General features: G+C 59.7%; 2 protein-coding genes across 4 annotated transcripts in view; one reads left to right on the top strand and one right to left on the bottom strand.

The window, feature by feature from the left end:
- The window catches only part of GET4 (guided entry of tail-anchored proteins factor 4), a 19,838-nt gene extending 17,259 nt beyond the window's left edge, over positions 1-2,579 (top strand). The window contains exons 7-9 of the mRNA XM_017508267.2: positions 377-452; positions 562-634; positions 1,493-2,579. Coding sequence (XP_017363756.1) covers positions 377-452; positions 562-634; positions 1,493-1,581 — 238 coding nt within the window. The 3' untranslated portion in view covers positions 1,582-2,579. The remainder of the gene's footprint in view (positions 1-376; positions 453-561; positions 635-1,492) is intronic.
- A 1,438-nt stretch (positions 2,580-4,017) lies between these two features.
- ADAP1 (ArfGAP with dual PH domains 1) overlaps positions 4,018-21,146 on the bottom strand; it is a 56,113-nt gene continuing 38,984 nt past the window's right edge. For all 3 annotated transcript variants that reach the window (XM_017508264.2, XM_017508265.2, XM_017508263.2), the window contains exons 5-11: positions 11,438-11,550; positions 10,503-10,649; positions 6,598-6,681; positions 6,194-6,256; positions 5,552-5,623; positions 5,179-5,407; positions 4,018-5,085 (exon numbers count right to left, since the gene is read on the bottom strand). In XM_017508264.2, coding sequence (XP_017363753.1) covers positions 5,057-5,085; positions 5,179-5,407; positions 5,552-5,623; positions 6,194-6,256; positions 6,598-6,681; positions 10,503-10,649; positions 11,438-11,550 — 737 coding nt within the window. In that variant the 3' untranslated portion in view covers positions 4,018-5,056. The remainder of the gene's footprint in view (positions 5,086-5,178; positions 5,408-5,551; positions 5,624-6,193; positions 6,257-6,597; positions 6,682-10,502; positions 10,650-11,437; positions 11,551-21,146) is intronic.

Below are 21,146 nucleotides of genomic sequence, written 5' to 3'. Positions count from 1 at the left end.
GACTTGGTGTAGGTAGCTGTGAGGGTGTGTGTAGGTGTGCTGGTTGTAGACAGGGCGTAGGTAGCTGTGGGTGTGTGCAGATGAGTGTTTTGGGTATAGACTTGGTGGCGTGGGTTGCTGTATGGGTGTTGTTGTAAGCATGACATGGGTAGCTGTGTGGGTGTGTGCAGATGAGTGTTGGGTGTAGGCGTAGTAGTATGTGCAGGGGTGTGTGTGCAGGTGCGTGTTGCCATCTATGGGTGTAGGCGCAGTGGTGTTGCAAGTGTGTGCGCAGGTGAGTGTTGGGTGTAGATGTGGCAGTGTGTGCAGGTGCGTGTGCAGGTGCGTGTGGCCCTCTCCTGCTCCCCCAGCATCTCCCTGTGTCCTTGTGTCCCAGCGGAAAGCTGACGGTGTTCACCGTGCTATGTGAGCAGTACCAGCCATCCCTCCGGCGGGACCCGATGTACAACGAGGTGAGGGCTGGGGCTGGAATGGGGAGGGGCCCTCAAGGCTGCACCGCCCTGGCTGGGACCCCATAGCCTGGGTCCGCCCTCTCCTGAGCCTACTGCCCATGCCTTGCAGTACCTCGACCGCATAGGACAGCTGTTCTTCGGTGTCCCGCCCAAGCAGACATCTTCCTACGGAGGCCTGCTCGGTAAGCCGAGGCGCCCTTGCCACGCCCACTGCAACCCTGGGTCGGTGTGGGGTCCTCTGCAGTCCTTCACATAGCAGTGGTTCTTTGCTCTTTTCAGTGTTTCTCAGTTTCCTTTTGTTAGTAGGAAATTACATTTCAGAATTGAGAATTCTAGCTTGGTGCCTCCCAGCCCCATCTCTGCTCCAGAGCTCCCCATCCCTGAGGTTTCTTACACTTCCTGGTAGGGGTCGCTTTGCAGGGCCGGCTGTGTGCTCAGAGAAACGTCTGACTTGTCCGGTTTCCAGCAGTTTGGTTTCAGGAGACTTTTGAACTCTGGCTTTGTATGTACAGAGTGGTTCACCAACTGCAGGTGACAGTGACTGCAGTTGGCCCCTGTGAGCAGCCGTTGAAGGTTTGGCTCATCCAGTTTATTAATAGGTCACTGTAAGGATGTGGTGCATGTGCCCTACGGTAGCACTTTTCTGTTGAAAAGTATACATGAGGTCTTGTTGGCGGCTCTGTAGGGCCCTCTGTGGCTCCTGTTGGAGGATGTGGAGGGCCTCTCTGTAGGCCTGCATGGCCACTCCACGGCCCCATTGGTGGACGTGAAAGGTGGTTCTGTGGACTTCCCCCCCCCTTCCCGTGGCTGCTCTGTGGACATGGAGGGTTGTTCTCTGGATACCCCCATGGCTGCTCCATGTTTGAGTATTTCTTTGTGGTCATCGGTTCCCTGTCCTCGGGTTCATGGGCCACATACATAGCGTTGTGAGGCTTTTACGTGTCACTTGGGATGCCTGGTGAGGTGTCTGTGGGAAGGAGGGGTTTGGGGGCTGGCAGGAGGCTGCCTAGGCCTGACCGCCATGGTGTCCTTCCTTCCAGGGAACCTTCTGAGCAGCCTTATGGGCTCCTCGGAGCAGGAGGAGGGGGAGGAGAGCCCCAGCGACGGCAGCCCCATCGAGCTGGACTGAATTGGCCGGGCCACGTGGAGACACCATGGTCAACAGCGGCTCGAGGGACATTTTGGAGGCGAGTCCTGGGTGGCTCCTGGCCCCGGGGGCTCCTAGCCTTGAGGCTGGCAGTGGCCGTGTGCCGGCACGTGTCTGTTTGTGGCGCGTCTGTTTGTGCGGCGGCTCCGGGTGGCGTGCCTGCCAGTTGCTATGCTGCTGGGACCCAAGAGTGGGGCCTTGCCCCTGCTGGCCACTGCGTCCCCCGAGATGACCCACAATAAAGCACAGGCCTTATGCGGCGTCCCCTCTCCCACTCCTTTGTTCTGGGTCCTTTCGGGAGGGCTGAGGGGCAGCACAGGAGGCCCGTCCTCAGGGACCTGGCACATCACGCTCCTTGCTTGGCGTCCAGAGCAGCTGTGGCCGCCAAAGCAGGTGCTGGCCCTCACACGTGAGAACCCAGCTGGGCCCTGTGTGGTCTGCAGATGCGTGCAGCTGTTTCTGAACACAGGTCACTCTGCAGTCTCGGCGAACTGGTCCCCATCGCAGACGGAGCGCATGTGCCCTGTGCCACATCCTCACACTCGGTGGAGGGACACGTGCGGTGGGATGGCCCACGTGGCATCCCGGAGCTGCGCCCTGCTGGTCTCTGTGAGAGCCATGCTGCTGTGCTGGAAATGCCGCTTTAAAAAGGGATACCATGGGACTCTGCCCATCTTTTTCATAATGCAATATTTATTTGTATTGGGTGATTGATTCCTTTGACCTAACGTTTTAGGTTTTAACCAAATAACCAGTCCAGGAGTGAGCAGCTCTGTTCTCTATCATGGATGCTTTTCCAGATGTTGCCAGAACAATGACAAAAGGGGAGACGCTCTATTTTTTCACGATTCAATGACAGTTGTAGATTGATATGCAGTTGTGCATGGGAAGGGGAAACGCACAGCTTTATTTACTGTAAAGTGGAATTTAAGGAAGGCTTGTGTGAACCGTTACGCATAAATAAACCCTTTTTACCGGGCTGTGCGACGCCATTCCTTTCTCGGGCACCCACCGTGGGTGTGGGGGCCTCTGCGCTCAGGGCTGTGCCTGGGAGCCCCCAGAGAAGGCATGCCCTGTGGCCAGACTGCCCGTGTGTGGACAAGAGCAGAGGTCCGTCAGGAAGCCTCATGTTCACTTGGCTGTGATTTTAGAAGTAAGTATAGTTGTGTAATTTCATTGAAGTTCATGAAAATCAAATCCACCAAGTCTGGGTGTCAGAGCCTGCAAGAGCAGACCTGTGGGCTACCGGGGAGGCAGCAGCATGGAGCCCCTACCCTGCCCCGGGTACTGGCGGGGCACCCATCCTCCTGTATAACGCTGGCTTTGAGCAGCGAGTTTGATTCAGAGTGACTGAGGATTGTGTGCGTGATGTCACTCAGGCTTGCTGTGAGATGGCAGGAACAGCTGCCAGAAACCTGCAGGTGGCCCCATGGCTTGCGCTTAGCCAGCACGGCAGCATCCTCCCCTACCTGCCCCAGGACGTCACAGTGGAGTCACCCTGCATCCCTGCACCTGCTATGAATGCTGTCAGCCAGGGGATGCCCCTCCTACAGCTGTGTCCAGACAGGGAGGTGGGTGTGGACAGCGAGCGGCCCCTGCCTGGACCCACCTCCTGTGACTGCGTGTCTCCCACCTGGTTTGAAAAATGCCTTCACCCTGTTAGAAAGTTGTTCTGTGGTTTTTAAAATGTAACGGTCCTCGGCGCACATGTGAACACCCATGTACACACTCACATTGTGTGTGCGTCCACACTTCGGGGAGGGCCGTGGTCACTACTGGTTTCCCCCAGGGGGTGCGTCCAGTGCAGCCCAGGGTCCTCCCTGACCCAGGCCCCTCACCTCCGGGTTTAGACTGTGGTGCCTGGCGAGGCTGCGAGGGACTTGCCTGGGGTCTCAGCTCCAGGTGGGGGGTACCTCGCCCACATCTCATCAGCAGCACAACTGCCTTTGGGACCCCTAGGCTGGAGTTGGGAGACCTCTACCCTGTCCCCGAACCCCAGGTCCTCATGTTCTGTGTGAGGGCTGAGAGGCCCAGCATGGGGAACTGGCAGACACTGGGGACCTGCTACCTGGGCAGCATCCCCCGCACCCTCCTTCATGCTGAGCTGGGCTTATCATCTTTCAGGCTGTGGGCTCTGACCAGGAACTTCCTGGGGTTGGCCTCAGATGATGGAGGCAGCTGGGGAAGGAGTGCTGGGGAGCGCCTTGGGTGGGGGCCATCTTCCCTGCACAAGGAACATGGCATTCACCAGCTCAGACACTGTATCCTCCCTCCCTCCAAACCTGGACTCGGCCACAGGGAGCGAGGGTCCCATCAGGTCCCTGGGAGCCGATGGTTTCTCCTGAAGTCACAGGAGCAGGGCCAGGGCCATATGTTCCCAGTGCCACCTCCTCCCCACTTTGTCCTCGAACACACAGCTGGAACCATGCCAGAGCCACACTTTATTCCAGGATGCAACACGGGGTGGCGGATGCCCGGCCTCAGAAACCCCCTCCCAGGCTCTGAGGGCTTGTCCAGGGCTCTCCTGGAACACAGCTCAGCCAGACAAGGCTAGGAGAGGGCTGGGCCCCCAGCTGACCTGCAGACGCCTCCCCCACCTGCACACTCCACACAAGGGGAGCCCTAGAGCCTGGCCTGCTTTTATGGGAAGGAGATCAGGTGAGAAATAAATACATGGCCGGGCTGCCAGCAGTAAGCTAGACAGTGCCCGGCCTCCCAGGAGGGGGAGACAGGGGGCCACAGGGCCACTCCTGCCTCTGGTGGCCTCACAGTGGCCCAGGCCATGGTCCTCAATGGTTCAAGCCCTACTGTCGGCGAGCACCGTGCTGGGCACACAGAGGCCAAGAGTAGGGGATGGCAGCCTGGTGGCCCCTCCAGCCCTGGGACCAGGAGCACGGGGTGGGGGCTATAGCCCAGGGAGGGCCCAGGACCTGTGCAGAGACTGCCCCCTCCACCCAACAACCCCCATGGCCCCGTGACACACAATAGGCGCTCAATAAATACTTGTGGAGGTGGGGGAGGGGTGGGGTGGCATGCGAGCAGGGCCCAGTCCGCAGCGGTCAACAGCCGCCCACTGTGCCACCCCTGGCAGGGCTCTGCACTGAGGCCTGAAGCTCCCTCAGCCATGGTGGGCAGCTCCTGGGGGCTTCATCTGACCATGGGAGTCAGACTGGGTCCTGGAGGAAGAGGGACCCCAGAGCAGGTGGGGGGCAGGTTGGCTGGGTGTGGTCAGCAGCAGCATGATGGGGTCAGAGGTCAGGCCCAGGGCCCGGCCACCTGCCGTGAGGTTCTAGAGCAGCGTCCCGGAGGCTGCAGCTTGGGCCCTACCTGGCCATGCCTGGGCTGCCCTGAGGGGCAGGTAGAGCCGCCTGGCCTCAGGACGCTGGACCCCCCCGTCCACGAGTCCCCTCTGTCCGGCCACAGTGAGTCCAGTGTCCGTGGGCCTCCAACCACATCGCTAGGGTTTATGCTTGAAGTGTGCCTCCACTGCAATGGAACAAGGTCCCGCTCTGTCACAGCCGCAGGGAGCTGGGAGCCCAGGTAGGCCTCGGGAACCCCCTCCCAGCCCGTCCTGCTCACCTGCATACTCCTGAGGCAGCATGGGCCTGTCCACCGCCTTCTGGAAGGCCGCCACCCACTCCCTCTGGTCAGACTCTGTCTCACAGGCAAACAGAAACTTGCGGTCGGGTGTGACAATGGTGATGCCGTGCGGCCAGTGGTGGCCCTGGGTAGACGGCGGGAGTCCACGCAGCACCGTGTAGCCGCTCTCCTTGCTGCCAATGAAGACTTCCCCTCTGGCAAAGGCATCCTGTGGGTGGGGGCCAAGCTGGAGCTGGGGCTGGGCCATGTCCCCTCTGGCCCAGCTTCACTCAGAGCCAGGGGAGGCTACAGGCCAGGACTCGGGAAGCCCCCCACCCTTCTGGTCACGCATTTGGCGGCCCCAGCTTCTCACCAGGGGGTCTTTGAAGTACATGAGCCTGCGGTCATCCATGGTGAACCAGCGCTTCCGGAAGCCTTCTGTTTGCTGTGGGTCAGAGGACCCATAATTGGCAGGTCTGCCGAGGCAGGTCCTGCATCCAGTGTAGCACACCTGGGAGGGCAGGGCCCTGGCTGCCCCTGGCCAGTCACCACCCACTCACGCCTGCCGCTGGTCACGCCTGTCCTCCTGCCTCCATGCTGTACCTCCCTCTTGCTGCTCCAGCTGCGCCAGCCTTCCCTGGACCCCACATGGGGGTCCAAGCCTCAGTTATGAGCCTCTCACACCTGGACTTCCCTTAAGGACCACTGAGGATCTCGGGATTTGTGTCTCCCTCCCCCATCATGCCTTAGGGAGTAGCAAGATGTGGGTCCCTGGCCACGTGGGTGCACAGGTCCTGTGGGTAAGGGAACTGGTCAGGCTGAGTGGGCAGGGATGGTCTGACCAAAGCCCAGGACAGTGGCTCAGGTCCTCGGGGACCCCAGCTGGGCACAGACAAGGGGCTGTGAGGACCCACCTGACACTAGTTTAAAACACTCAGGCAGCAGCTGGAAAGATCCCAGCTTCAGTCCAAGACCCACCATGGCGCCCCCCACCCCCAGGCGGTGGCACACATACCTTGGGCCCGGTCTTCTCCATATAGCCTTCCTTCAGGTAGTTCCTAGAGAGCTTCGGCACCAGCTGGGGCAGAACGCACCAGGTGGGGGGCCTCAGAACTGAGGCTCAGCCTGAGCCCCTCCCCACTCCCCTCACTCCGGACCACCAGGGCAGGGCCCAGGCCAGGCACAGCCTCCACGGGGTCTGTGGCTCTGCCTATGCTCACCACCGCTCTGCTCCCCTCCTTCCCCTTCGGCTGAGCTGAAATTCCCAGAGTGAAGCAGGTGGGCTGCAGCCACTTTAGGGTGGGCCCTTGACCAGTCCCGGGCCCACCCTAGGGCTCAAAGTCATTCCAGACACGGAGCACAAGGGCTCTGTCCACCCGCACCCTACTACCCGTCTTCCACCCCAGAGCTGACACTCACATCTGCATCGCTGGCCCCTGGGAATGCCACCTGCAGGTAGTGGAAGCGGGCAGCTCGGAGTGCGTTGAACCAGTCCACAATCTCCTAGGGGCAAAGGTGGACACAGGCTTGAGCTGAAGGGCCTGCAGGACTGGGGTGCCCATGGCACTGCTTCCTCCAGAGCCCAGCTCCTCCTCCCTGGCACCTCGGCTCCCAGCAATCCCTGCATGAAGGCCTGGCGCCATGTGGCCGTGATGAGGCCAGGGCTGCTAAACAGGCTGTAGGAGGATGGGTGCAGCCTCCCCCAGCAAAGTCCTGAGAAGGGCCTGGGGAGGCTGGGCTGGGCCAGGGCTGGATAGGGGTAGGGGCTGCCATCCAAGTTCACCCATGGCCCTGGCACTGCTGGGGCCTCGGCCAGTTTGCCTGCCTTTCGGGTGGTATTTTTAGGAAGATTCTTATTTTGTAGCTCATGTAAGTCTTGGGGTGGTGGGGGAAGGGAAGCTCATCTGTTTATAAATGCCCTTGGAGCTGTGCCCCCTAGAGAGTGGTCGGAGAACAGAACTGCTCTCCAGGGAGCTGCCCTGGTGCTCTGGAGAGTGTGGGTTGGGCCAGCACCCTAGAACAGAGGTGGACCAGGCCTGGCACCCAGCCCATCTGAGTCCTTTGGGTTCAGACTTTAGCCTGGCTATCCCCTGCCCTCAGACCCAGGGCCCCTCCCGGGATCTACCAACCCCTTCGGTCCTATGACCTTGTGCCCTGGGCTCTGGCCTCCTGTCCACGCTACACCTGGGAGCTGGTGGCCTCTGGAAAGGTGCCACATCGTCACTCTTGGCTCCAGCGTCTCCTGCCCAGGAAGAGCCAGGGAGACTCATCCCTTTTCCCAGCCAAGCCTCCTCAGGCTTCTGTCCCAGCACCTCTGGCCTTGAGTTTCGTCCCACAGGTAAAGTCCCCAGCACTGGACTAATCCAGTTGTGGCTTCTGCCACCTGGCCCAGCACGAGCTGGAGGATGGGCCCAGGCTCTTGGATCCCGGTGGCCTCCTCACCGCCCCGCCCTCTTCCAGTGGCCCCGCTCACAACGAGCCCCACCTACCCCAAGATCACCCCTCATAGGCCTCCAGCCCTGCTGCTTTCTCCTGTGGCCCCTCCTCCTAAACCACGCCCATGCCACCCAACCAGCCCCAGTGGCCCCACTTGCCCCTCCCACCCCCTCCCATTTGGCCCTGCCCTCCCTCTGTGTAGAGGAAGCTGAACTGGAACACACCTCACTACCCCAAAGGCCTTGGGAAGTCACAGCTCCAAGTCCCCCGGAGTGAAGGGGGCTGTAAGCCAGAGAACTGGTTGGAAAACTGCCCCTTTCCCCCCAGCGGGAGATGGAGACGACTCTGGGGCTCTGGGCAGACAGGGCATGCCTGGTGCACTCACAGGCCTGGGTTCTGTGACCTTGCAGGCTGCAGCCCAAATTCCCTCAGCTGAGGGCCAAGCGTCTGCCCTGGGCAAGGGGAATTATCTTTGGAGAATCCCACCTGCCCAGATTCCAGGATATCTGGGAAAGAGTCTCACATGGAATACGGCAGTTCACAGGGGCAGCAATTTAGAAGACATTTTTCAGAGATAAGAAAGTTTCAAAAATGAACATTAGTAGAGATAAGATACTGAGATCATGAACCAAAAACGTTTGAAAAAGGAGGAACACTGGGCTGGGCACGGTGGCTCACGCCTGTAATTCTAGCACTTTGGGAGGCTGAGACAAGTGGATCACGAAGTCAGGAGTTCAAGACCAGCCTGACCAACATGGTGAAACCCCATCTCTACTAAAAACACAAAAATTAGCCAGGTGTGGTGGCACGTGCCTGTAATCCCAGCTACTTGGGGGGCTGAGGCAGGAGAATTGCTTGAACCCGGGAAGCAGAGGTTGCAGTGAGCTGAGATCAAGCTACTGCACTCCAGCCTGGGCGACAGAGTGAGACTCCATCTCAAAAAATAATGATAATAAAAAAATTAGCCAGGTGTAGTGGCGCACGCCTGTAATCCCAGCTACTCAGAAGGCTAAGGCAGGAGAATCACTTGAACCTGAGAGGTGGAGGCTGCAGTGAGCCGAGATCACACCATTACACTCCAGCCCAGGCAACCAAAGCAAAACAATGCCTCTAAAGAAAAAAAAAAAAAAATGCCCAGCCATGGTGGTGCATGCCTGTAATCCCAGCTGCTTGGGAGGCTGAGGCAGGAGCATCACTGGAACCCGGGAGGCAGAGGTTGCAGTGAACTGAGATCACACCACTGCACTCCAGCCTGGGTGACACAGCAAGACTTGATTAAATTAAATATGTGAGAGCAGAAGCCCCTCAATACCGTGTTGGAAAACAAAGTTGAAATTTCCCAGAAAATAGAAAAAAAAATGAACCAGTTTAAGAGCACTAACATCTCAATAACAGGAGTTTCAGAAAAGGAGAACAGGGAAAGTGGAGGAAGGAAATTATTAGATAATTGAAGAAAGCAATCCCTGACCTCATGGAAAGCAGTCACTGGACTAGAAGGGCCATCCCAGGCCTGTGCCCAGCACAGCAAAAGACGGACCCTCGCCAGTGCATGCACGGCATCAGAGAATTTCAAAACTCCGGGACTCGCTTATTGGGAGGGAAGAATCAGTGGTGCAGAGCCTTCAGGATTAGCAGGAAAATTAATTCCAACCTAGGATTCTATATCTAGCCACAGTCTAAGCCAAGCGGAAAGTAGAACTTTCCAAGGTACTAAGTGACAGGCCACTGTCCTTCCAGGCACATCACTTCCACTGAAAGGAGCAAGCAAAGAAAAAAGACCAGGCAGCAGAGCTCCACGTGGGGATGAGATGAGGCTGCAGGAGCAAGGCTCCCGGTGCCTGGCTGCCTCAGAGACAGTCTGTGGAGAGTGTGGGGTAGCACGTGGTCAACTACAAGAGAGAACACAGCCGTTTGCTGTGGGAAAAGTGACTGCAGCATGCTCTGAGGCCAAGGGCTGCGCCCGATGTCAGTCCCATCATATCAACCCCAGGTGCGGACACCAGCGAACATGCCATGAGTGCGGTGGGTGGGGGACTGCAACAGGCACATGGGAGGGGCTGGAAAGAGCTGGACCCTCGACTTCCACGTGGGAAGTAGTCACATGGTGCCTAAAACGGCTAACTGCAGCGACACCAGCAGGTTATTTATGGATACGGGGGCAAATTCCCAAAGGGGCTTAGGAGGGGCCTCAAACTTCTCAAGACTTGGGAATGCTTTAGCGCTTCAGACTATGTGGGCACAGACGTGTGATAAAAATAGAAATGGGAACTGAAGCAACAAAGAGGCTGGGCTCCGCAGCAGCCTGGCCCAAAGACAGAAGGATGGCTTTTGTGGGAGTTTTGCTTGGGTTCTCCCACAAGCCCTCCAGAGATGTGGGGTGCACCCATCCTCCCCACCCCACCAAGCCAAGGGCGGCCAAAGGAACATGCCCAAACCAGCCCCAAGGCCAGCTGTCCCCTTCTCCCCACAGGACCCTGGTTCCCCCAAAGCCCGTCTGGGCATTGTGGGGGTGGTGGATCCTACAGCCCGAGCTGGCACCCCCCGCCCAGTGATGGGCAGGCTGGGTGGCCCCCAAGACTCATGGTGATCTGGTTCCTGGAGCAGTCTGGCCCTAGGGGCCTGCCTTCTCGCACCTGCCTTCCCAAGCTGCCCACTCGATGCCAGCCCTCCCATGCTGCCTACCCTCCCACACTGTCCAAGCACCTGCCTTCTCACGCTGCCCAGTATGAGTGCCTATGCCTGCCTTCCCATGCTGCCCACCCGGTGCCCTCCCTCCGATACCAACCTGGCCCCAGTACCCACCCTCCCACACTGTCCAAGCACTACTTTTCTGCACCACCTGCCCTCCTGTGCCACCCTGGCCCTAGTGCCTGCCCAGCAGTGCCCACCTTCCCATCCTCGTGGTAGATGAAGATGTTCCGTGTGCTGTTGTCCTTCAGGTAGGTGACCTGCAGGCCGTGGGGGTGGCCGATCTTGGCCGGCTGGAAGGTGGCATTCAGGTGCTCAATCTTCATCACGGCCTTGGGCTCCTTGGCCTGGGAAGGAGTGGGGTCTGAGCACCTCACAGGGGCCGCCGTCCAAGCTCAAGGGAGCAGGAAGGGTGGACGCTGTGGGTACTGGTGGCCCACCTGCTGTGCTTTGTGGCTTTGGGCAAGTTATTTAACCTTTCTAAGCCTCGGCCTCCCGCCCTGTAAGCAGAAGGTAACAGCACCTCCCTTCCAGGAATGATGAGGACTAAACAACGCTGTGCAGGTGGCATTTGATATCAGACACTGTGCCTCCCTCCCCAGGGGCAGCCCCAGGCCCCACACAGCATGGCAGCTTCCATGGTGGCAGGCCCCGGCCACAAGCCCTCCACCGGCCAGTGCCCAGCAGTAGTGTGCCACAGCTTAGGGTGGGTGCTTCCAACCAGCCCACGGTCCTGGGGCCACCCCAGGGATACCCTGCTGATCCTCAGCCCATGGACCTGGTACCATCCTGCAGACTCCCTGATGTCCTAGTTTGTCCTGTCCCCAGACCAGCCTCCTCAGGGCACTTCCAGGCAAGTTGGGGCTTTCTGGGGTCTTGGCTGGCTCCAGAGGGGCCCAGTGACCTGGTTCTCCCCCTCCCACAGCTGGGCCTGAGTTCAGGGGCTCTGCCCGGCCGCCCAGCCTCCAGGAAAGCCTCAGCTGCTCACAGCCCAACAGTGGCTGATTCTCTTGGAGTGTCCCCATTGTTGTGGGGGGTGCAGCTAAGGATGGACATGGCCACCATCGGCCCCAGCATGGGAGGCCAGGACACTGCCCCAGGACAGGCCCCTTACCCACCCCTGTGCCTGGCTCACATCATTTCTGTTGAAATACTTAAGGGCGCCCTCTCGTTCCGTCAGCACAAACTTCCGGCTTAAAAACTGCCCGTTGTCCCGGCCACGCTTCCAGAGAAAGCCCTCGCGGTACCCTGTGGTGGAGAGGGGACGTGGGTCAGACAGTGACGGTGGATGTTGGAGAGGGGACACGGGACGTGGGGCAGACAGTGATGGTGGACGTTGGAGAATGGATGCAAGTGAGATGGTGATGGTGGACCAGGTCTGATGGCTGCTGCCCTGACTAGAGCAGCCTGAGGACGGCCTGGACGAACGGCACTTGGAGCAGCTGTTCCTTACCAGCCCCAGGGACCCTCCTCACCCTGGGTGGGCATGGCCGGAGGCGCCATGGGCAGAGGCAGGGCTGGGTCTGACCGCCTGCTGCCTGAGAAAACCAGGCCAGCCTCCTCCCTCCTCCCCCGGGGCGTCCTCGGCTGCCAGGTCCACGTGGTGCTGTACCCTCTCTTTCTTCAGGAAAGCTACTCTGAATGGAGCCCAAGCCCAAGCCCTCATCCCCACCTTCCACCTCACACACATCACACAGCCATAGAAAATCAGTCCAGGTGGCCTCTGGAGCCTCAGCACCTGGACACGCCACCTTCCATGGCAGAACATACCATGCATGCGTGGTTTGGACCTTGCTGTGGCAGATGATGGTGGAGGAGGCAGGCAGAGACGTGAGGACAGGAGGGAAAGGGACGTGGCCATGGAAACCGAGGCCGGAGGGGGCTGCTGAGCCCAGGAGTGCCAGGGGGAGGCAGGCGGACCCGCTCTGAGCCTGGAACCAGCTCTGCCCACCCCAAGCCTCGAGCCCGCGGGATCATCCTGGAGCTCTGACTGCCAGAGCTGTGGGAGAATAAACACGTGTGGTTTCACGCCATTGAGCTGCGGTTAGTGACCCATGTGTGGCTGCTCAGGGGCGTTTCCGTCACCCACGATCCCGCTCCCACTCACTTCCCGTGGTTCCTGTCATTGCCTGTCCTTTCTCCTGCTCTAGAACTCAGTGTCCCACAGGCTTAGGCACAGGTTCTTCTGTGGCCCTGGCTCTCCCACCCCGAGAGCACGTGGCTTGCAGCGTCCATGCCTTGGGCTCTGTCTGCTAGGCCTTGGGCTACGTGCAGGTCCACCACCGGCAGCAGCTCCATGGTTGGCGTTGAGCGCATCCCCTGTGGGTACTGCCTCTCCCAGGGTCATCGGACCACGGGCTGAGCGTCCATGGGTCCCTCCCGGCGTCACTGGGCTGTCTGCTGAGTATCCCTGGGCCCATCCGTGGCCCCACAGCGACTTCAGAGAGCACTTGCTTGGGGACAGCATCCTGTCCTGCTGCCCACGTGGCCTGGGAGCCCCCTCGAGGGGTCATCTGAGGGCGGGGACTGCTGACCTGTGCCACAGGGACATGGCTGGGGGGCTATGGGCTCCAGGTGGGGCTTAACAGCCTTCTGCAGCCACCAGGCCAGATCCAGCCTCGGCTGGCTCAGATTTCAGATACTGCCCCTCAGCCCTGACCACAAAGCCCCTGCTCCCCAGCGTCCCCTGCCTGGCTCAGACAGCCCCATCCGACACCAGAGACGGGCTATTTTCTCTGCTGAGATTCTAGCCATAAAATGCCTGGCGTCTGGGAGGGGACAGCTGGTGCCGTCGGATTGGGGAGGGGGGCCTGGGCTGTCTTGGACGGTGCCAGATCAGGCCTGCTCCCCCCAACAGCCTGGAGCTCCCTGCATCCCAAGCCTGTGCAAGGCTCATGCTCCAGTCCTGGGCACATGGCAGCAGCCGGGAATCCACTTCCCATGGAAGAACCCCCTTCTTGCTGGGAGGGTGAGGCTACACTTGTCCAGGCTCAAGTGGGGCCTGGGCCTGCTCAGAAGGCCTGTTGTCGGAGTGAGCTGCTGCCAGGCAGAGCTGGGAGTCCCCATGGCCCTGCTTTTGGCATCAGGATCTCTCCAGCACTTAGAGGGCCACAGGTGGATGCCAGGAAGCGCCCAAGCAGGACCACAGCAGCAACGAGCAGCGCTTCCCAGACATAGCCAGGGCCCAGCCCACAGCTCAAGGCCTCATGTGCACCCCAGGGAGCCTCCAAGGCGTGCATGTCCGTATCACCAATGCAGACAGGCTGGGGCCGCCTCGCCTGCAGGGGCTGGAGCTGGCTGGGTCCAGTGTGTGTGGCTCCACAGACCTCTGCCCAGGACACAGCAGGTCCCCTTCTCGCCACGTGACCACAAGGTGGGGATGCGCCCCTGCCATGCCCACTGTGGCCAGCAGGTGGCAGCAGTGCCCCAGGAAGAGCACAGTCCTCTGGGCCAGGAAGGCCACTGTCCCCTCTCCATGAGGTGGCTCTGGTATTCTCGGGGTGCAGGCACCAGCGAGAACCCCGGCCAGTCATCCTGACAGCAGGCGCCAGGATGCCGCGTTCCAGAGGTGATGACGGTGCAGGAGTGTATTTCAGGACAGTGCTGGCCTCGATCCCAGACTTTGCCCCATGCCCAGCCCAGATTTCAGGCTGAGCCTCTGCTCGCCCTATGCCTGCCCAGCCCCTTGGCTTCACTGGGGAGGGCCAGGACCGCGGGGTCTGCAGCCTCCTGTGGACTCCACAGGCGGCACTGGCAACAGCCAGTGAGGCAGGAGCTTCTCCCCAGTCCAGCCTCTCACATGGCAGTATCCTGGACACAGTCATGTGGGCTGTGGCCAGAATGGCCATTTTCTTTTATAGGACCCATGAGTCCTGGGGCAGAGGCCAGAGGGCTCAACCAGCATTTATCAAATACCTACTGTGTGCTGGTCCCACTGTGTGCTGGGTCCTATTGTGTGGTGTGGGGTGGGGGGTTACACTGCACATCAGGCCCTACTGTGTCCCAGGCCCTACTCTGTGCTGGTCCCATGTTTGCCAGGTGTAGTCCCACCTGTGGGGAGCTGGGTCCAGTCCACATCCCATTCCCTACTCAGATGCCTCCTCTCAGGAGCCCCTCCCCCTAACACATGGCTAAGAGCAGGAAAGATTCCCAATATCGCTATGACCCATGACAACGGCAAGACCAAAACGGTGCACGTGCGAACACACACACACACACATGCCCGGCTGTGGGCAGGGACACTAGTCCTTCCATGCTGCCCGTGGAGATGTAAGGTGCATGGTCCCTGAAAAGCAGCCAGCCCGTTTCTTCCACCACAGTGAAGCACACGCACCACATGCCCCAGAGAGAAGTGAAATCCAAGGAAATAGGAACAACCTTCAAGTAAAAAAGCCCACACCCTTTACCAGGCTTTTTTTTTTTTTTTTTTTTTTTTTTTGAGATAGGGTGTCACCCTGTCACCCAGGCTGGAGTGCAGGGATGCTGTCACTGCAGCTTTGACTTCCTGGGTTCAAGAGATCCTCCAGCCTCAGCCTCCCCACTAGCTGGGACTACAGATGCATGCCACCACGCCCGGCTAATTTTTGTATTTTTTGTAGAGATGGAATCTCACTGCATTGCCCAGGCTGGTTTCAAACTCCTGGGCTCAGGTGACTCCCCTGCCTTGCCTCCCACCATGCTGGGGTTGCAGCGCGAGCCCCAAACCTGGCCTGAGGCTGCTGTGTCTTGGATTTGTCAGAGCTGGAACTGCACTCTAAATAGGATATGCAAAGTAGATGTAAATTGCACCTCATGTATGTAATTTATATGCTAATTTTTTGTAAACTGGGGCAGGGAGGCACGTGGCCCTGCTCTGAGTGACAGCTCGTTCGAGGGGTGGTGGGCCCTCGGGGGTGGGAGCCGGGCCCCAAATCTCATGGTGCTTCTGGCCTTCCACAGGGAGAGGTGGCCTCTGGGTACAGAGCTGAGGCCCTGATCGCTGCACCCGGCCGCCCCCATGAAGGGCTTGGACCTGTCTTCTGGCATTTGGGTCCTAGCAACTCCTGCTGCTCAGGCACAGCTGTAGGAGGGGCCTGCCCTCAGGGTCACATCAGCCCCAGGGCACCCCCTCCCTAAGCCCCAAACCCTGAGGCCCCAATGCCCCACAACAGCAACAGCCGACTCCCACAAGATAAACACGACAGGAAGGAGACAGAGATCCTGCGGTGGGCCAGGAACCGGCACCCACCCAGGGAGGGGCATGGAGCAGCCCCACCCCCTCTGGCCAGGCCCCAAACACCCATCCCCTCCAGGGACAGCCCCACCCCCTCCGGCCAGGCTTCAAGCGCCCTTGTCCCCCCAAGGGCCACTGGAGGCCTCATGCTGACTGCCTGGAAGGGATTTGTGATGCTGTACCCCATGCCCTACTGTGTCCAATAGCGCCCTCGTGCCACACATCATTGTCCCCACTGTATGGACAGGGAAACTGAGGCGACAAACCCCCAGGCAGAGCCCCAGCCCCTGTCCTGGGTTCCGTGCACCCCATCCCTGCCTGGCACCACCAGGACGGGCCATCCTGCACCACAGGGAAACCACAGAAGCCCCCGCAGAAGCATGGGGTCCAGAGCCTGGGGCAGGCAGCCCCGCCTCACAGTGAGGCCAGGGCCTGGCCCTCAGCACAACATGGCCATTGTCCAGGCCCCTGTGAAAGCCACCATTGACGCTCCAGCCCAAGGCGGGGCCAGCCTGGGGCGGGAGCTGGGAGCCACTGTCACCAGGGTCAGGCAAGGGGCAAGGCCTGGCTCAGACGCAAGGATGAACCCTGACATCTGGGGAAGGGGTGTGGCGCTGCCGCAAGCCAGGACCTTGGCCGAGGAGGCAGTGTGGACGGTGGGGGAGTCTGGCTGGCTCAGAGGGCTGGGTTTGCCTGGGGCCGCAGCGGTGCACTTCCACCATGCAGACACCAAGGGCTTCTCCTCTGGAAAGGCCCTGCCTGGTCCTTTGTTGCCAAAGAGCATCTTGGGGAGATGCATAGCCACGGAGGGGTTTCCTGGCCAAGGTGACTGCGACGTGCACCTCAAGGGGGCCATTTTCTGCCTCCCTCACTTCTGCAGTTATGTATGGTTTTGTTTTTGGCTTTTTTGAGACAGAGTCTTGCTCAGTTGCCAGGCTGGAGTATAGTGGTGCGACCTCAGCTCACTGAAACCTCCACCTCCCAGGTTCAAGCAATTCTCCTGCCTCAGCCTCCCGAATAGCTGGAGCTACAATGCCTGGCTTATTTATTTGTGTTTTAAGACAAGGTATCTCTGTGGCCCAGGCTGGAGTGCAGTGGTGCAATCACAGCTCATTGCGATCTTGACCTCCTGGGCTCAGGACATCCACCTCAGTCTCCCGAGTAGCTGGGACCACAGGCAGGTACCCCCACACCCAGCTAATTAATAAACTTTTTCTTGAGATGGGGTCTCATCACGTTGCCCAGGTTGGTCTTGAACTCCTGGCTCAAGCGATCCTCCCACCTCACCCTCCCAAAGTGCTGCAGCGACAGACATGAGCCCCCGAGCCCAGCTGTCTGTCATGAGTATTAACTGGAATTCATGTGCACAGGCTGCCGGCCTTCTCCCCTCCCCTTTTACTAATTCCATTCTTTATATCCCTGCAGACCTGGGTGTGTTTACCTTGCTCCCTGGGTTATAATCCCCTTATATCATTCTTCTTTTGTTGATCAAATTGCTCCAGCTTTTGCCATTAAAAGCTCCTTCAGAGGCCCGGGTATGGTGGCTCACACCTCCAATCCCAGCACTTTCGGAGGCCAAAGCAGGTGGATCACCTGAGGTCAGGAGTTTGAGACCAGCCTGGCCAACATGGTGAATTTTCTCTATTAAAAATACAAAAATTAACAGGCATGGTGGTGGGTGCTGGTAATCCCAGATACGCGGGAAGCTGACACAGAATTGCTTGAACCAGGGAGGTGGACATTGCAGTGAACTGAGACCTCGCCACTGCACTCCAGCCTGGGCGACAGAGCAGAAAAAACCAGCTCCTTCAGAAAAGCAGGGTGGTGATCCTTCAATTTTGGGTGCCCTCACAGGGTGTTCCTTTTGGGTGCTCCCCCTTCCTCAGCAGCAGTCCCTGGGTGGCCTGCCCCATCCATACACAGGATGCCTGGGGCCTCCACCCCATGAGAACAACCCGGCCATTTCCACCCACAGCCAAGGTGCAGGCCGTGGGCACCGGGTGTGGCACAACTTCCAGGAGTTCCCAGTTCTGGCTCATTCCAGGGCAGACTGTGGCCACTCCTCAGTGAGGAGTGGGATCTGCCTGGGTCAGGCCTCACCTGGCCAAGGTGAGGGGAATGGGGTTGGGGGGAGGGGTCTGGCCTTTCCCAAGCCCCGAGCTTCCTCTTCCTCCCAGGCCTTGCCCCAGGGACTTCCGCATTTCCCTGTGGTGGTGAGGTGTCACCCACCATGAGAAAGTGCTCTTGTGGCAAAGGCAGGGAGCCGGGCAGGAAGTGCTGCTGGGAATCCCCAGAGCACCCTGTGAGGGGCTGGGGGACCTAGGAACCACCAATGGGCCCTGGAGTGCTCTGGCCCAGGCCACCCAGACAGGAGGACACGCCCTCTCCTGCTGCTCCACCCACCCAGACAAGGGCTCGGTGTGGGACTAGGGGCTGAGGGGAGGCTCAGGGGTCCCTGATATCTAACCCTGAGCACCAAACGGATATCTGCTCCCTCATCTACCCAGCAATGGGCAGGACCGTGGTCTGCGGGAGGGGTGCTCTGCAGGCCCTGAACATACAAGGAGACAGGCAGGGTGTCTCTCAGGCTCTGTCCCCCGACCTGGCGCAGCCTCAGCGACAGCAGCCTGGGGCACAGGCGGTCACCCCTACTGGACCCCAGGCACTTGACCACCTAAAGCTGCCAGGCCTTCGTGCCTACTGACCAGGCTGCAGGGGGAGGGCAGGGGGAGACTGTGGGGAAGGGTGAGGCCCTGCCCTGAGCAGGTGGGTGTCGGGGGGACCTGAGCACAGGCCCATAGGCTCAGGCACCTCTGGGTCCCTGGGGGATCCCTGCAGCTGCGGCTCTGGGGCCTGAGGCCCTCTGGCTGACATGCCTGGTGCCTCCCATGCGATCTGGAAGGTGCTGTGGCCCAAGGGTGGCTGCACAAAGGCCTTGGCAGAGGCAGGAACAGACCCGCACCCCCAGGCCCTGCAGACGCCTGGGCTTCTGTTCCTGTAGTGCTCAGTGCCCTGCTGGGAAGGGTGGGAGATGCAGGCAAGGGGAGGCAGTGTCTGCATTCTGGGTAACAATGGCCTTAAGTGGGACAGGATAGGAATGCTGGCTTAAAGGCCTCTGTGCCATCAGTGGCTGCAGCCACTGGCCCTTTCGTAGGAGCAGAGATGAGGGCCTGGGTCTTATCTGCTCAAAAGGAGCCCCCAGAGGCCTGGGGAGCCAGTGCTCAGAGGTAAAGAGACCTCTGGAGACAGGGCCAGTACCAAAGGTTGCCCACCCTCCCAGGGGGAAGGGTGGAGGGAGGAGGCAGGGGAGAGGTCCGGAAGGCTCCTACACACTCCTTCCAGCATGGGAGAGATTGCTCTTTTGGGGAGGGCACATCCAGACCCCACCTTCAATGCCAATGACCCTGTGGTGGAGAGGAGACCCATAGGACAGGCGGGTCCCCAGCACTCCCAGCTGCCGCCAGCCTCAGACCTCAGCACTGAGGACCACATGTGGCCTCCAAAAGCAATGCACAGGGCCCTGAGCAGGCCCTGAGACAGCCACAGGCAGCAGCCGTGTCTGGAGGGATGAGAGCCTTCCCCTCGGCTCTGGAACCCCACGCCCTTCCTGTAGCTTTACACCCTCATCCGGGTCCAACTCCATGGCCCTCAGTTGGGCTCTCTGCAGGGGGCTCTCGCCTGAGCGTTCCTATGTTTAGGGAGACTGTAGCCAAACGCTCTGGAGCAGCCACAGTCTCTGACCCTGTGCCCTCCGTGAGGGGCTGCCACACTGCTGCCAGGGAACACCTGGCCACGGCATCCATGGCACCTTCACCACGGGCCAGTCCTGCACTCACATCTACACACCTCACCCATGCACTCGGCAGGGCTTCATGCACACCTGTGCACCAACCCTGTGCCTCACACAGCCATCACCTCACCTGTGCACCTCACCTGCGCCTCACACACCTGTACATCTTGCCCGAGTACCTCACCTGTGTACCTCACCTGTGTGCACGCACACTGTGCACCTCCCCGCCATCCTCACACCTGGCCCTCCGCTGTCCAGGGAGACAACAGAGAGGCACAGACCCTGGGCCTGCGGTCCACAGGTGGATCATGAACCCGGGGCTGCGGGCGTGGCTGCCACACAGGGCCTGGTGTGAGAAGCGGCCATCCGCTCACTGTGGCCTTCAGAGGCCAGCAGGCAAGGCCAGGGCCTCAGGCTCTGACCCTGCTCGCCAGCATGTGCCTGAACTTCTGTGCCCTGAGTCTACCCTGCTGGGAGGCCTCTCCTCCCTCCAACCCCTGCCCGATGGTCACACGGGAAGCTTTAGCTTGTCTCAAATGCTCTCAAGGCACCAGAAATGCCTCTGAGACAACAGCAAAGGTGGGAACAGGATTCCAATGGGGTGGCCTCGGGCCTGGGGCAGGAGGCGTCCTGGGTCACCAGGGCTGTCACCACCTCCTGGCCCTGAGCCCAATGACACCCAAATACACCTGCGGGACCCATGCTCACTGCCTACGAGACACTGTCTGCCACCTGCACGTACCCCCATTCCTGGAACCCAGACACTGATCTTCCCCAGAAAGACCACTCCAGGGGCTGGAGGCAGGCACACAACTCAGGGCACCACATCCCCGGTCACATCCCAGGCCCGAACAGTCAGAGCCGACAAGACAGGGACTTTCCCCAACACTTCTGTGAGTCATGCCTGACCTTTCCCGGCAGCCCAGGAGAGCGGGGATGTAAAACCCAAACTCACCAAAGGAGGTGGCCACCAGGAGGGTTGGTGCCAACCCAGAGACACAGAACTAGAACTAGGAGGCGGAGGTGCTGAAACCAGGTCCTGACAACACTGACTGAACCCCTCGATCAAGTTGTGCCTGAAGCCAGAACCATTATTCCAGCCGATCCATTTCCAGTTTTGCTCACACTCAGTCGCATTTTCCATCTTTTACAACCAGAAGGTTGTGATACAAGAACAGACACAAAATTCAGTCTGGTGGTCATGCCAGCCCAGTCCACTCCTGCCTCTGAAATGAGGTCACATGCTGCCTTGCTACAAATTGCTAAGATGTTTCTTCCTCAGGAAACAGAGGGCTCTGGGGTGGTTCTCTGGGGGATTGGGGCAGGAGTGGAGCACAGGGTGTCCAGAGCACTGAGCAGGCCCAGCTGCCACATGTATGTTCACCCCTGACCATTTCTTGTTCTCCCCATCATACACACAGGGATTCTTAGGAGAGAAGGAAATTGCTGCCTGGGTGGACAGTAACTGAATCAACGCCTGCACAGGCCGGCTGTGTGCCAAGTGGGGGTGGGGGCCGGGAGGTGAGGGGCCAGGAGCCACACTGGGGAAGGGCAGAGCCGACAGGGCCGCTGCATGAGACCCAGCCTGATCTCGGGAGGTACCTTGCTCAGGCCTGGGGACAGTCTGCCTCCCTCCGGTCAGACCTCTGCTCACCCTGAGCTGCTCCTGGGAGCAAAATCCATGGTTCTGACAGAGCCCCAGGGAGGCACACGGGAAGTGGGTGAGTGCCAGCTCCACCAGGGAGGGCTGGAAGGGACGGGCGCTTTGGGGGTTAGGGCCTCCCCCACCTGACCCCACCGGTGACACCAGGACGTGAGTTCAGCTATTTCAGGGCTGCCTCT

This window comes from Cebus imitator, unplaced genomic scaffold (assembly GCF_001604975.1).
Source record: "Cebus imitator isolate Cc_AM_T3 unplaced genomic scaffold, Cebus_imitator-1.0 Scaffold388, whole genome shotgun sequence".
Taxonomy (NCBI): Eukaryota; Metazoa; Chordata; class Mammalia; order Primates; family Cebidae; genus Cebus; species Cebus imitator.
The sequence above is the reverse complement of the archived record's forward strand: the minus strand, read 5'-3'. Positions and strand labels throughout refer to the sequence as shown.